Source organism: Schistocerca gregaria, chromosome 4 (assembly GCF_023897955.1).
Source record: "Schistocerca gregaria isolate iqSchGreg1 chromosome 4, iqSchGreg1.2, whole genome shotgun sequence".
Classification (NCBI taxonomy): domain Eukaryota; kingdom Metazoa; phylum Arthropoda; class Insecta; order Orthoptera; family Acrididae; genus Schistocerca; species Schistocerca gregaria.
This window is the reverse complement of record NC_064923.1, coordinates 571,685,069-571,698,245: the sequence shown is the minus strand read 5'-3', so window position 1 is coordinate 571,698,245 and position 13,177 is coordinate 571,685,069. Positions and strand designations below refer to the sequence as shown.

At 39.0% G+C, this 13,177-nt stretch overlaps 1 protein-coding gene across 13 annotated transcripts in view; it reads right to left on the bottom strand.

Annotated features, from left to right (window-relative positions):
• LOC126365822 (uncharacterized) overlaps nt 1–13,177 on the bottom strand; it is a 182,930-nt gene that overhangs the window by 122,540 nt on the left and 47,213 nt on the right. For all 13 annotated transcript variants that reach the window (XM_050008432.1, XM_050008439.1, XM_050008433.1 and 10 more), the window contains one exon: nt 6,432–6,696. In XM_050008432.1, coding sequence (XP_049864389.1) covers nt 6,432–6,696 — 265 coding nt within the window. The remainder of the gene's footprint in view (nt 1–6,431; nt 6,697–13,177) is intronic.

The following is a 13,177-nucleotide window of genomic DNA, read 5'->3' as shown; positions in this document are numbered from 1 at the left end:
TGGACAATTTGAGTGAATAATGTTGCCACCCAGATTGCCCGACATGAGTCCCGTCAGACATAATCAAGAGGTCAGTTTTTACACAAAATTCTGCACCAGAAACACTTTTGCGATTATGGATGGCTACAAAGGAAGTATGGCTCAACATTTCTGCAGGGGATTTCCAGCAACTTGCTGAGTCCATGCCTTGTTGAGTTGCTGTACTACGCTGGGCAAAACAAAGTCACACATGCTATTAGGAGGTGTCCCATGACTCATCTCACCTCAGTGTATATTGCATAATCTGTATACAAACAGTTTTCATTTATGCAATAGTGCTTAGATTTCAAAATATTGAGAATTAGTTAATTGAAAGACAGGAAAGCTATAAAATTTACGGGTTCAGTTTAACAGATGTTTAGCTGATGACACTATGGTCATGAAAATGAAATACAAACAATTTTCTAAAGCAGTTAGATTATGTTGTTAAAAAAAAAAAAAACTATCTGGATAACAACTATAAAATATTCCCAAAAAGCTTACATACGAACTGAAATCTTACTGATGTAAAACTACCTAGTTAAACATTTACACAGAAGAAATACGATGTTCGTAGCTCACCAGTACAAGGTCACATAAAACAAGATGTATCACGCAAAATGTTAATACTTAGAAACATTCTTCCTCAATTGCCGGTTCAATGCTATTATCTTGCAGATAAGAATAACTGTTTACAGTTTTAGTCAACTGAATTTTATTTTGTTTTTACCATATGTTCCACACAACTGTTTTTGGCGACTTCAGAAGTTTTTGTCTTCTATGTTTTGTGTACGTCCACTAGTTCTACTCACTTCCGAGCTGATTTCACACAAAAGAAATTTTTATTGAACCTAGCAGCTAGGATAAGTGCAGGAACAGCACTATTGTGAAATACACTTCAGTGAAAAAGTTTTATACGAAGGAGTTTCAATCCAGAATTGTCTACAGAAGAGTCAACAAACAAGCAATAAAACTAGGAGACAGAAAAAGCAAGGCAGATTCCAGTAAGCAACTGGATGTGAGATTTTTCATTAAAAACAAAAATACAGGTCAGCTGTAAAAGATGATTAATAGTTTTATAGAGGCACTGTATTACAATAGGCTCACAGTGGTTAACAACTGTAAGAAAACAGAATAGTGGGCACGTGTATTCTAGCAATTCACTACATTCTTCAAGACATCTTTAAGAGAGGACACAATATCCTTTATGGACAGCACTCTCCTTCACAAAGTAGATGATGATAGGCAAATAATGATATACTGCCCAAGAAAAAGAGTAAAAAATTAATCAACTACAGGGAGTACTGTATGATATAATGGTGCTTAAGAAGGTCATACAAATGAGAAATGTGTTGATGCATGTAAGGGATTCTTCTCTTGGGCTACTTTAACGTGCTAACTGATTATCCCAAGATAACTTGGGTCAAACTCTCTTGTTAGAGTTATCCTGAGATAATTCGAGCCTCCAAATTTTACGCATCCCTGCACCAACATCCCGATTATAAACATTGCAGTTTCTTTCATTGTCACTTGTTAGCAGCAGGATCCAGATTATGATCCCTGTAGTTCCTTCTGCTATCACTACTTAGCAATTTTTGTAATTTTGCATTTTGTTACAGTGTATTGCTACTGGGTTGTGCTCATGAAGTCGTTACAACATTGCCACGTTGTTTCATAGAATTTTGGTGTAGTTGTTGCATATTACATCTGCTTGCAGACTTCTAAAATGAACAGAGATTATTCCAGTGAGGAAGAGCAGTGGGAAGACATCCCTGTTTTGGAATGTGTTGATGACTCTTTTGAACTTCCGTCAAGGGAGGAAGAATGTGAGGAAGACACCAATATAGATTGGTCTCAGGTGAGTGTGTGCCATGTTGTTGATCAAAATAATGATCATGCTCCACCAAGATTTCCATTTACTGCTAATCCTGGCTACATGATTCCTTTTGCTGATGATGAACTTGAAATATTTGAACACTTTTTTGATATGGATTTGGTGGAAATGGTACACTTGGAAAGGCCTAAATGTATCAGGCCAATGTGCTTCAACCACTAGATGTAATGTTTTGCCACCATAATATGAAGAACTTTGAATTTTCCTTGCTCTAATCATTTTGCAGTGTTGTTCAGAAACCTGAATTGCAGATGTACTGGACATGGCAGGCAAGCATATCAACTCCACTTTTCAATTACGTAATGTCTAACAAGAGGTTTTGCCAATTCAAAAAGTATCTCCATTTTTCTGATAAAGAAGTGTATGATGCAGCAAATGACCCAAAACCCTAAGCTTAAAAAATTTGACCAGTTTATTGCAAAGTGAAAATAAATTAAAATCTTCTTATGTTTCCTTATGGTGGATGAAGGTCCACCTCTGTACAAGGGCTGACTGGGTTGGGTACAGTATATCCTGGTGAAAATGGCAAGATCTGGAAAAAAATTCTACATGCTGTGTGAATCATCTGGCAGACAAGTGTGATCCCTGATTATTTACACAGGGAAAGTGGCAAAACTGAATGCAGACTTTACAGATTTTCCACTGTCATCACAAGTTGTTTTAACCCTTGTAAAATCACTCCTGGAGCAAGATTACTGTCAAATGACAGATAGCTTTTACACATCCCCACATTTAGCAGATTCCCTAATTTTGAAGTTCACTGATAGTTACAGAAATAAAAAAGTATGAAAGGAGATCTTTCAATTGAGAGACAAGAAAGGTGTCATACTTCTTTCAACTATCCACACTATGGTGATATGGTGGAAGAACAAACAAGAAGATTTGTGTTTATTGTGTTCTGCCGACAACACAGGTGGAGCACAAGCTTGGATTTGAGAAGGATCAAGAAGGAAAGTAGCTATGCCCTTTTGAAGGGACCAGCCCGGTGTTTGCCTTAAGTGATTTAGGGAAAGGAATGTGAGTCCGCATGCTAACCACTACAACACCATGCTTGGTGATATGATGGAGACTAAGATAAGATCAAACAAAATAACGAAGCCAAAGCTTATGCTTGACTACAACCACACAATGGAAGGAGTGGATTGTGTGATCAGAGAACGGCTAAGAATCCAATACATAGAAAGGAAGGCAAGAAGTACTACATGAAAATCTTTGTCCTTTTCCTGGAAATTTTTGTGTGGAATTCTTTAACTTAGAATGGAAAATCTGGAGGGAAAAAGGAGTCCCTGTAATAAATGTTGACCGTCTTGGAAAAAATGTTTGAGAAATACAAAGGGATTATCATTTCTCCTAAGCCAGGCCAACCAGGACAAAGCCCCATGCTCTTCAGTTGATGGAAAGATGTTTTCAACAAGTCATTGAAACAACAGAGAAGAAGAGCAATCCAACATGAGTAGGGGAGACAATCATGATACTACGGTCCCCAGTGCCAGGTCTTCTAGTGCCACAGGTGCTTCAGAATCATACACAAACAGATTTCTAACACCATTCTAGTGTGATTCTGATATCTATATCTTATCTACTGCCTGATTTGTATCTTTAAATAAAAAAATTTCATCTCTGAAAATAAAAACAATGTGATTAACGAGTATTTGCAGAGATTTGGGATGAGTCTGAGTTACCTCCAGGTAATACTGTTTATCCACTTCCACCTACAATATCTCCTTAGATTTTCAAGGATGAGTTGCCAAAGCAATATATTTTCAAAAAGCGTAAAATTACATAGGAAAAAAAGCAGGTAATATTTTGAAAGTTTTGTGGCAGGAATAGGTACATTAGGAGGTTACAGTATAAGTCAATATTTTTCCTTCCATTAATTAGTACAGCCAGCTGTTGTTTGCAAATACAGACCATATTTCATCTTGGCACCTGCCACCTATTTTCAAGTGAGCCAACGAAGACTGCTACAGTTTTCTGGTCACAGGTAAGTGTGTGGCATGTTGTTGATCAAAATAATGATTGTACTCCACGAAGATTTCCATTTACTGGTAATTCCGGCTACATGATTCCTCTTGCTGATGACAAACTTGAAATATAAAGGGGCAAAGCTGGATGCAGACTTTATGGATTTTCCAATGTCATCACAAGTTGTTTTGACCCTTGTAAAACCACTCTTGGAGCAAGACCAACCACACTGCTGCACTTCATCCTTGATGGCAGAAATGTGAAACTCACATGCCTGGTAGGCTGCTGATCACCATGGCCCTAAGCATAGTCTATTACATGTACTGAGAGCAAATCGTACAAATAATAGTATTCCACATGTTACCCAACTGATAACAACGCCCCAGTCAATAGGGTTTCCCACCATGCTTCCAGACTCCTTAACAACTGAATCTCAAAAAGAATTACCAATACCCAAAATTGTTGTTTCAGTGTATTACACTGCATGCCCAGCAGAAATACAGAACTCACTAGAAGTAGACTTCATCGGTTGCAAAAGGTAAAGGCAGCACTGATTTTTCTACTCAATATTCTTCTACAGTGGATGTGGTCTGACCTAAATACACCATACCACACTGGATAAGTATTTTATGTACTCCAACTTTCTATCATTCACTAATCCAAGAAGATCTGCAATCTTAGATGGTGGGTGCTGTAACATTACAAAAATGGGGAAGAGAACCTTACTCATAAATGGTGGTACAAAACGAGAAGTTACTAAGGCTGAGCAGGCGATCATCATAGCTAGCTGATGGAGCATATGTCAGAACGTGACGAGGAACTGAGTTGTCTGTGGGTTTTCCCCACAGAAACGGGTTGAACTCCAGCCTCGGAACAGAGCGGAGTTCTGCAGCAGCAGCAGTTTGTTTGTGCACAGGTCACATACATATTCAGTTTAGTGGTACTCTTAAGCATTTCTGACTGGAAGTGAATAATAGCCGATTGATTATCTGTTTTTAGCAGTGCTATTTGGGGAGTCCCCTACAATCAATCTTTCTCGACCAGTAAGTCTTCACTGACCCAAGATTCTGGGCCACTTTTCTGTAATCCTTCCCATTTCCTAAATCTCACCAGTGCTTTTCCTTCATCCCTCTTCCTTTCCCATCAACCATTTTGCCAGAAGAAGAAGCCACTGGCTACAAAAGCTCTCATATTTCCTTAACTTTTATATATGTTTTCTTCTGCCACTGCTTGGCGAGTACATTTTTTAAATCTAAATCTATATGATTACTCTGCAATTCGCAATTAAGTGCCTGGCAGAGGGTTCATCGAACCATGTTAAGTTACTTCTCAAACAACATGAGAGAAAAATGAACACTTAAATAATTCAGTGTGAGCTGATTTCTTTTATTTTATGATGATTATTGGTTTGTGGGATGCACAACTGTGCAGCCATCAGCACCTGTACAGAGTCCCAATTTTTTCATAGTCCAAATTTTACACAGTTCGATCTAGCCACTGTCATGAATGATGATGATGGTGATGAAATAATGAGAACAACACAAACACCCAGTCTCCGGGAAGAGAAAGTCCCCAACATGGCTGGGAATCAAACCCGGGACCCTGTGATCCAGAGGCAGCAACACTAGCCACTAGACAATGAGCTGCTGGTATTTTATGGTGGTGATCATTTCTCCCTATGTAGGTGGGCACTAACAAAACATTTTCATACTCTGAAGAAAAAGTAGGTTACTGAAATTTCCTGACAAGGTCCTGTTGCAGTGAAATACAGTCTTTGTTTTAATGGCTGCTGCCCCAATTCTATCACATTTTCAAAATCTGATTATTCTCTTTGCATGTTGGTCCAAGACTGTTGCTTGATATGGTACATATTTAAATTTGACTTGAGGTAGTTTGGGATTTTAATGGCACACTACTTGTATATGATGATTTCAGAATATACGAAGAAGTTTTTTATTGCGATCATACTTTTATGATTAGTGAACATCACACTTTTACTGTAGATATATGTTAGGCATCTTTTGCTGTTATCACACCTGGATTGAATATAGTAGTCATTACACATCCAGGATTGGGGAAAGTGTTAAGTTAGGCCACCAGTCTAAGAATATTTTAATATTCACCTCCCTATAGCCACACTGTCACAAGTGTCTTACCACCCTGCATGGTATCAAGATTTAAGCTCAACATAACAACTCTCACCTGAAACACTGGTAAAGTTTTGCACTGTTTTGTTGTAGTACCATTAAAAGTTCTCAAACTCGTATCCCATACCTTTCATCTTGCTGATGTGAAGTGTCTTGTTTATATAAGTAAATACTTGACTTAAAAAATTGATATTTTTAACTGATGAAAATATCTTATTGGGTATAGAACACTGAATATGCCCAACTGCCAAACAATACAGAAATACGTGGTCAACTGGGTGGGTGGATGAACAAAATGTAGTGGAAATTGCTATGAAAATAACAAGTCAGTAGGCCTCTACAGCAGTACTTCACTTGGTCATTTATAAAAAATTAGGAATTTTATTCTAAAGCCTACAGTAACTCACCCACTGCTTGTTCTTTGTTTTGTTTCTGTCTCTTGAAGTCTAGAACGTGTTACAATTTGAGGTTTTTGTCTTCTTGACCTCTCAACTATCCGCTTAATAACTCTTCTTGCTAGCTGTTGCTTTCGATTCTTTTGATTTTGTTGCTGTTTCTGCAGCTGTCTTTGTTGCTCCACAGGTTTGGTTTTCTTCACCAGAGGTTGATCATCATCTGACGAAAAATCTGAGAGAGTGCTTGCAAATGATTTACTGGCATTCTTCTCAGTCACTGCAAATCAGAACAGTCATATCACAACTCAAAAACACAATTTTTACAATAATACCTATAATTTGGAACTTAAGTATTCCTACTAAATTATTGAGTTACAAGAATGCAAATTTCTAATACACTGGTTTCAATTTAAAATCCAATTTCAAAACAAAAACATTGCAATACATCAGGAAACAAGTCATTACACTATAACTAGAGCATTGTAAACACACAATGATCTATAAACTCAATTAAAAAGAAAAACATTAAATTGGTTCAACAGTGTTTGGGAGTGGAATATTATTAACATAAGGTAAAATGCTTTATGCTGTTGTGTGATGCTGTTTTATGTTACTTTAGGTGAACAGTTTCACACAGAACAATATTATCTGTACTCACCAGGTCCTCATTCACTTCAATGGCAAATACATAAAAGGTACTTAGAATTTGGGAGCTATTGCACGCAAAGAGTTATGCATTATTTAGGTGTCATTGTTGAGTTGGCTCTTTATGAAAATCAGACAAAACTGTCCAACCTTCAGGAGGAATTTCACATTTTTTCATAACACTTTCTTTAAACATGCACCTAAGTCTGAATGACTCTACTGAGATAAACTAAGGTGCATGTGCACACTGTACAAAAAGAAATGACTCATTCTGCTGTTCACAGGGCAGCCTTTATGCGCATCTTGAAAGTTGTTTGGTGTACACGACACTAAATGATGGATTCTAAAGTTTGGGAATTTTAGTGAACATCCTGTTCAAAACAAGAAGAAACAATTGGCATACAACTTCTTGTTTCTGAATAATGAACATTAAATTATTCTCCTCAGCTACTATGCAACCATTCTGGCCTCTAGATCCCACAATAAATCGTCATTGAAAACAGTCATAACTCCATCTGATATTTCCATGGTTGTCCTGTCAACACACTGACATAAAGGAATTTCCATTTCATAAGCTTTCATCCATGTTTATGCTTCCAGATGACAGTGCCATGCACCACTGTAATGGAATCAACTATGGCTTTGTTTGCATTTAGTGCCCAGTATATCAGGAAAACAGCTTCCTTGGCAAATCAGAGTAGATGAAGACCTGGATGGTGTTTGTTTTGCATGGTGTACAATACAGTTTTAAATTCATTTCAGCAAGCATTGAGTTCACACACATTATGTCTGCAGAATCATACAGCATGAAACATGTGAAGAGCATCAAAAAATACTGCCAATTGAAGCAATGGAATTGTTGCAAATGACATGCCATGAGAATTTATTCTGTGATTTCTAGAGAGTAAAAATGCCCATTCACAGATTAAACTTAGCAAGAACAACTACTGATACACCTATGCCTGTGTGAGCTATTTGCCAAATTGTATCTATATGACCTCTAAGGGATAGATACATATTGGCTGGAAATATTGGTAGTTTGCGACATGTCAGACCAATAAATTTCCTAAGTAAGTTCTTTCTGACATGAGTGTCACTTTTCGATTGGCTGCTAATTAAGATTTTTCAACATTTCTGTTACACTCTCTCCAGGCAACAAATCTGTGACCATTTGCACTGTACTTGATGTTCTCTGCCATTTGGACCTGATATTGTTTCTTCCACTAGAGGAGTATCTGAGTATGGGCCACACAAGTATTTTGTATGTACTGTCTCTTTAGAAGACAAGCGCCGGCAGACAGGCACATGAACAAAACACACAAACACACACACAGAATTACTAGCTTTCGCAACCGATGGTTGCTTCCTCAGGAAGGAGAGGGAAAGACGAAAGGATGTGGGTTTTAAGGGAGAGGGTAAGGAGTCATTCCAATCCCGGGAGCGGAAAGACTTCCCTTAGGGGAAAAAAAGGACAGGTGTACACTCGCGCACACACACACACACACACACATACACACACACACACACACTCATATCCATCCACACATACACAGACACAAGCAGACAAAAAAGGACAGGTGTACACTCGCACACACACACACACACACACACACATACACACACACACACACACTCATATCCATCCACACATACACAGACACAAGCAGACATATTTGTCTGCTTGTGTCTGTGTATGTGCGGATGGATATGTGTGTGTGTGTGTGTGTGTGTGTGTGTGTGTGTGCGAGTGTACACCTGTCCTTTTTTTCCCCTAAGGGAAGTCTTTCCGCTCCCGGGATTGGAATGACTCCTTACCCTCTCCCTTAAAACCCACATCCTTTCGTCTTTCCCTCTCCTTCCTGAAGAAGCAACCATCGGTTGCGAAAGCTAGTAATTCTGTGTGTGTGTTTGTGTGTTTTGTTCATGTGCCTGTCTGCCGGCGCTTTCCCGCTTGGTAAGTCTTGGAATCTTTGTTTTTAATATATTTTTCCCATGTGGAAGTTTCTTTCTATTTTATTTACATCAATATTATTACTCTCATATATTTGTATGTTGTGACTGACTATGGTAGTGACTAATTAATCCTGCAGTCAAAGGACGCTACAATTTTACTTTTCATGAAGCACACAATTGTTATTTCTCAATATTAAGAACAAGTTTCCAGTCATTGCACCAGAAGGACATTTTGTGGAATTCTGACTGGATAAACTACAGAATTAGCAATCTCCATCGTATTTTATTTTTACAGGTAACTGGTTTCAGCTTTACAGCCATCAGGAGATTTAAAAAAAAAAAAAAAAAAAAAAAAAAGCAGCTACACAATGGCCACGTAGTCCAAAGAACAATTTTAAATCGCCTCCTGATTTAACTAGATATGGCAACAATTTTTAGGGTTTCATGCCTCAATCAGTAAAAACAGAACCCTTATAGGATTGCTTTGTTTTCTGTACGTCTGTCCATCTATCTGTTTGTCCAACTGTTAAGAACCCTTTTACTCAGGAACGGGTACACATATCAAGTTCAAATTTGTCACATATGTCTATGGTCAGTTGGAGCTGCAAAAATTTTAATCTTCTAGGTCACTTCACTCAAAAGATGCAGCCATTTCTGTCTTGTATTTTTATACTCGAAAACTCACTCATCAAAAACGGACAGGGTGCTTCACATTGACCAGGAATCACGAAATTTGCCAAGACACAAGGTTTCACAGTACAAATAAAGGAGAAAGTCCCAAACTTGTTAATTAGAAATTATATCTCATTCTGAAAAAAATTGTCATTTTTTATTTGTCTGTCTGTCCCTCTATTAAGACCCCTTTGTCTAAACAGCAGTTTGGCATATCATGTCCAAATTTATGTCACATACTAAAGTCTATGGTCCCTTAGAGGTGGAAAAATTTTAAGCTCCTATGTCACTGCAATCAAAAGATTCACTCACTCATCACATATTTTGATATTTACAAACTCACTCATCAAAACCAATAGGTTACTTTCTGTTGACCGAATCATGGAAGTTGTAAAAATATAACACACAAAAAAATATCTTTCACCATTTGATCATACATCGCATTCATCATCTGTCAAAAGCATAATAGACAAACACTACTGTATGCAAACATAAAATGTAAGCTGTACTCGTGTTTTGGTAAACAAATAAAGTACATTTTCTTAAATCTTTTCTCTTTACATATATAAACTGAAGTTCCCTGCTTACTTCTTTTTGTATGTCCAGACTATTGTGAGGAACCATTGTAGAGATTTAGATATGGCCTTGGAATTTCCAGGATCAGTATCTTGCCAGTATCGATAATAGGCAAAAATGATTGAAATTCTTGATTCCCAGGATGTGTGAACTATATATAAGGGGCATTCAAAAGGAAACGAGCCGGAGTCTGGAATGCGCAAACCAGTGACAGGATGGTAATATCGTGGCATGTGTAACGAAGTGTGGTTCCGATCAGAGCATGGAAGTTCACAGCCTGTCGCTAGAGGGCACGCGTGCATGTCACGTGACTATACAGAGCTAGCAGCATGCATCAATTGCCCAATGCTGCCAGTCGCATTGCAAACAGTGACATCGAGGCATCAACAGAAGAGCAAAGAGGTGTTGTTCGTTTTCTGACAGCGGAAGGAGTAGGAGGAATGGACATTCATTAACAAATGTCACAAGTGTACAGCGAACACTGCATGTCCCTTGCAAGGGTCAAGGCGTGGCACAAGTGCTTCAGGGAAGGACGGGTGTCATTAGCCGATGATGCATGGTCTGGAGCACCACACTGCATTACTGATGACATCCTACAACTGGTGGATGCACTCTTTACCCAGGACCCCCGAGTTACAGTGAAAGCCATAACCGCAGTGGTTGGATTGAGTGTTCTACATCTACATCTACATCTACATCTACATTCATACTCTACAAGCCACCTGACGGTGTGTGGCGGAGGGTACCCTGAGTACCTCTATCGGTTCTCCCTTCTATTCCAGTATCGTATTGTTCATGGACAGAAGGATTGTCGGTATGCTTCTGTGTGGGCTCTAATCTCTCTGATTTTATCCTCATGGTCTCTTCGCGAGATATACGTAGGAGGGAGCAATATACGGCTTGACTCTTCGGTGAAGGTATGTTCTCGAAACTTTAACAAAAGCCAGTACCGAGCTACTGAGCGTCTCTCCTGCAGACTCTTTCACTGGAGTTTATCTATCATCTCCATAACACTTTCGCGATTACTAAATGATCCTGTAACTAAGCGCGCTGCTCTCCGTTGGATCTTCTCTATCTCTTCTATCAACCCTATCTGGTACGGATCCCACACTGCTGAGCAGTATTCAAGCAGTGGGCGAACAAGCGTACTGTAGCCTACTTCCTTTGTTTTCGGATTGCAGTTCCTTAGAATCTCAGTCTGGTATCTGCTTTACCGACGATCAACTTTATATGATCATTCCATTTTAAATCACTCCTAATGCATACTCCCAGATAATTTATGGAATTAACTGCTTCCAGATGCTGACCTGCTATTTTGTAGCTAAATGATAAGGGATCTATCTTTCTACGTATTCACAACATATTACACTTGTCTACATTGAGATTCAATTGCCATTCCCTGCACCATGCGTCAATGCGCTGCAGATCCTCCTGCATTTCAGTACAATTTTCCATTGTTACAACCTCTCGATACACCACAGCATCATCTGCAAAAAGCCTCAGTGAACTTCTGATGTCATCTACCAGGTCATTTATGTATACTGTGAATAGCAACAGTCCTATGACACTCCCCTGCGGCACACCTGAAATCACTCTTACTTCGGAAGACTTCTCTCCATTGAGAATGACATGCTGCGTTCTGTTATCTAGGAACTCCTCAATACAATCACACAACTGGTCTGATAGTCCATATGCTCTTACTTTGTTCATTAAACGACTGTGGGGAACTGTTTGCGGAAGTCAAGAAACACGGCATCTACCTGCGAACCCGTGTCTATGGCCCTCCGAGTCTCATGGACGAATAGCGCGAGCTGGGTTTCACATGACCGTCTTTTTCGAAACCCATGCTGATTCCCACAGAGTAGATTTCTAGTCTACAGAAAAGTCATGATGCTCGAACATAATATGTGTTCCAAAATTCTACAACTGATTGACGTTAGAGATATAGGTCTATAGTTCTGCACATCTGTTCGACGTCCTTTCTTGAAAACGGGGATGACCTGTGGCCTTTTTCAATCCTTTGGAACGCTACGCTCTTCTAGAGACCTACGGTACACCGCTGCAAGAAGGGGGGCAAGTTCCTTCGCGCACTCTCTGTAAAATTGAACTGGTAACGCATCAGGTCCAGCGGCCTTTCCTCTTTTGAGCGATTTTAATTGTTTCTCTCTCCCTCTGTCGTCTATTTCCATATCTACCATTTTGTCATCTGTGCGACAATCTAGAGAAGGAACTACAGTGTAGTCTTCCTCTGTGAAACAGCTTTGGAAAAAAACATTTAGTATTTCGGCCTTTAGTCTGTCATCCTCTGTTTCAGTACCATTTTGGTCACAGAGTGTCTGAACATTTTGTTTCGATCCACCTACCGCTTTGACACAAGACCAAAATTTCTTAGGATGTTCTGCCAAGTCAGTACATAGAACTTTACTTTCGAATTCATTGAACGCCTCTTGCATAGTCCTCCTCACACATTTCGCTTCGCGTAATTTTTGTTTGTCTGCAAGGCTTTGGCTATGTTTATGTTTGCTGTGAAGTTCCCTTTGCTTCCGCAGCAGTTTTCTAACTCGGTTGTTGTACGACGGTGGCTCTTTTCCATCTCTTACGATCTTGCTTGGCACATACTCATCTAACGCATATTGTACAATGGTTTTGAACTTTGTCCACTGATCCTCAACACTACCTGTACTTGAGACAAAGCTTTTGTGTTGAGCCGTCAGGTACTCTGTAATCTGCTTTTTGTCACTTTTGCTAAACAGAAAAATCTTCCTACCTTCTTTAATATTTCTATTTAAGGCTGAAGTCATCCATGCAGTAACCGCTTTATGATTGCTGATTCCCTGTTCTGCATTAACTGTTTCAAATAGTTCGGGTCTGTTTGTCACCAGAAGGTCTAATATGTTATCGCCACAAGTCGG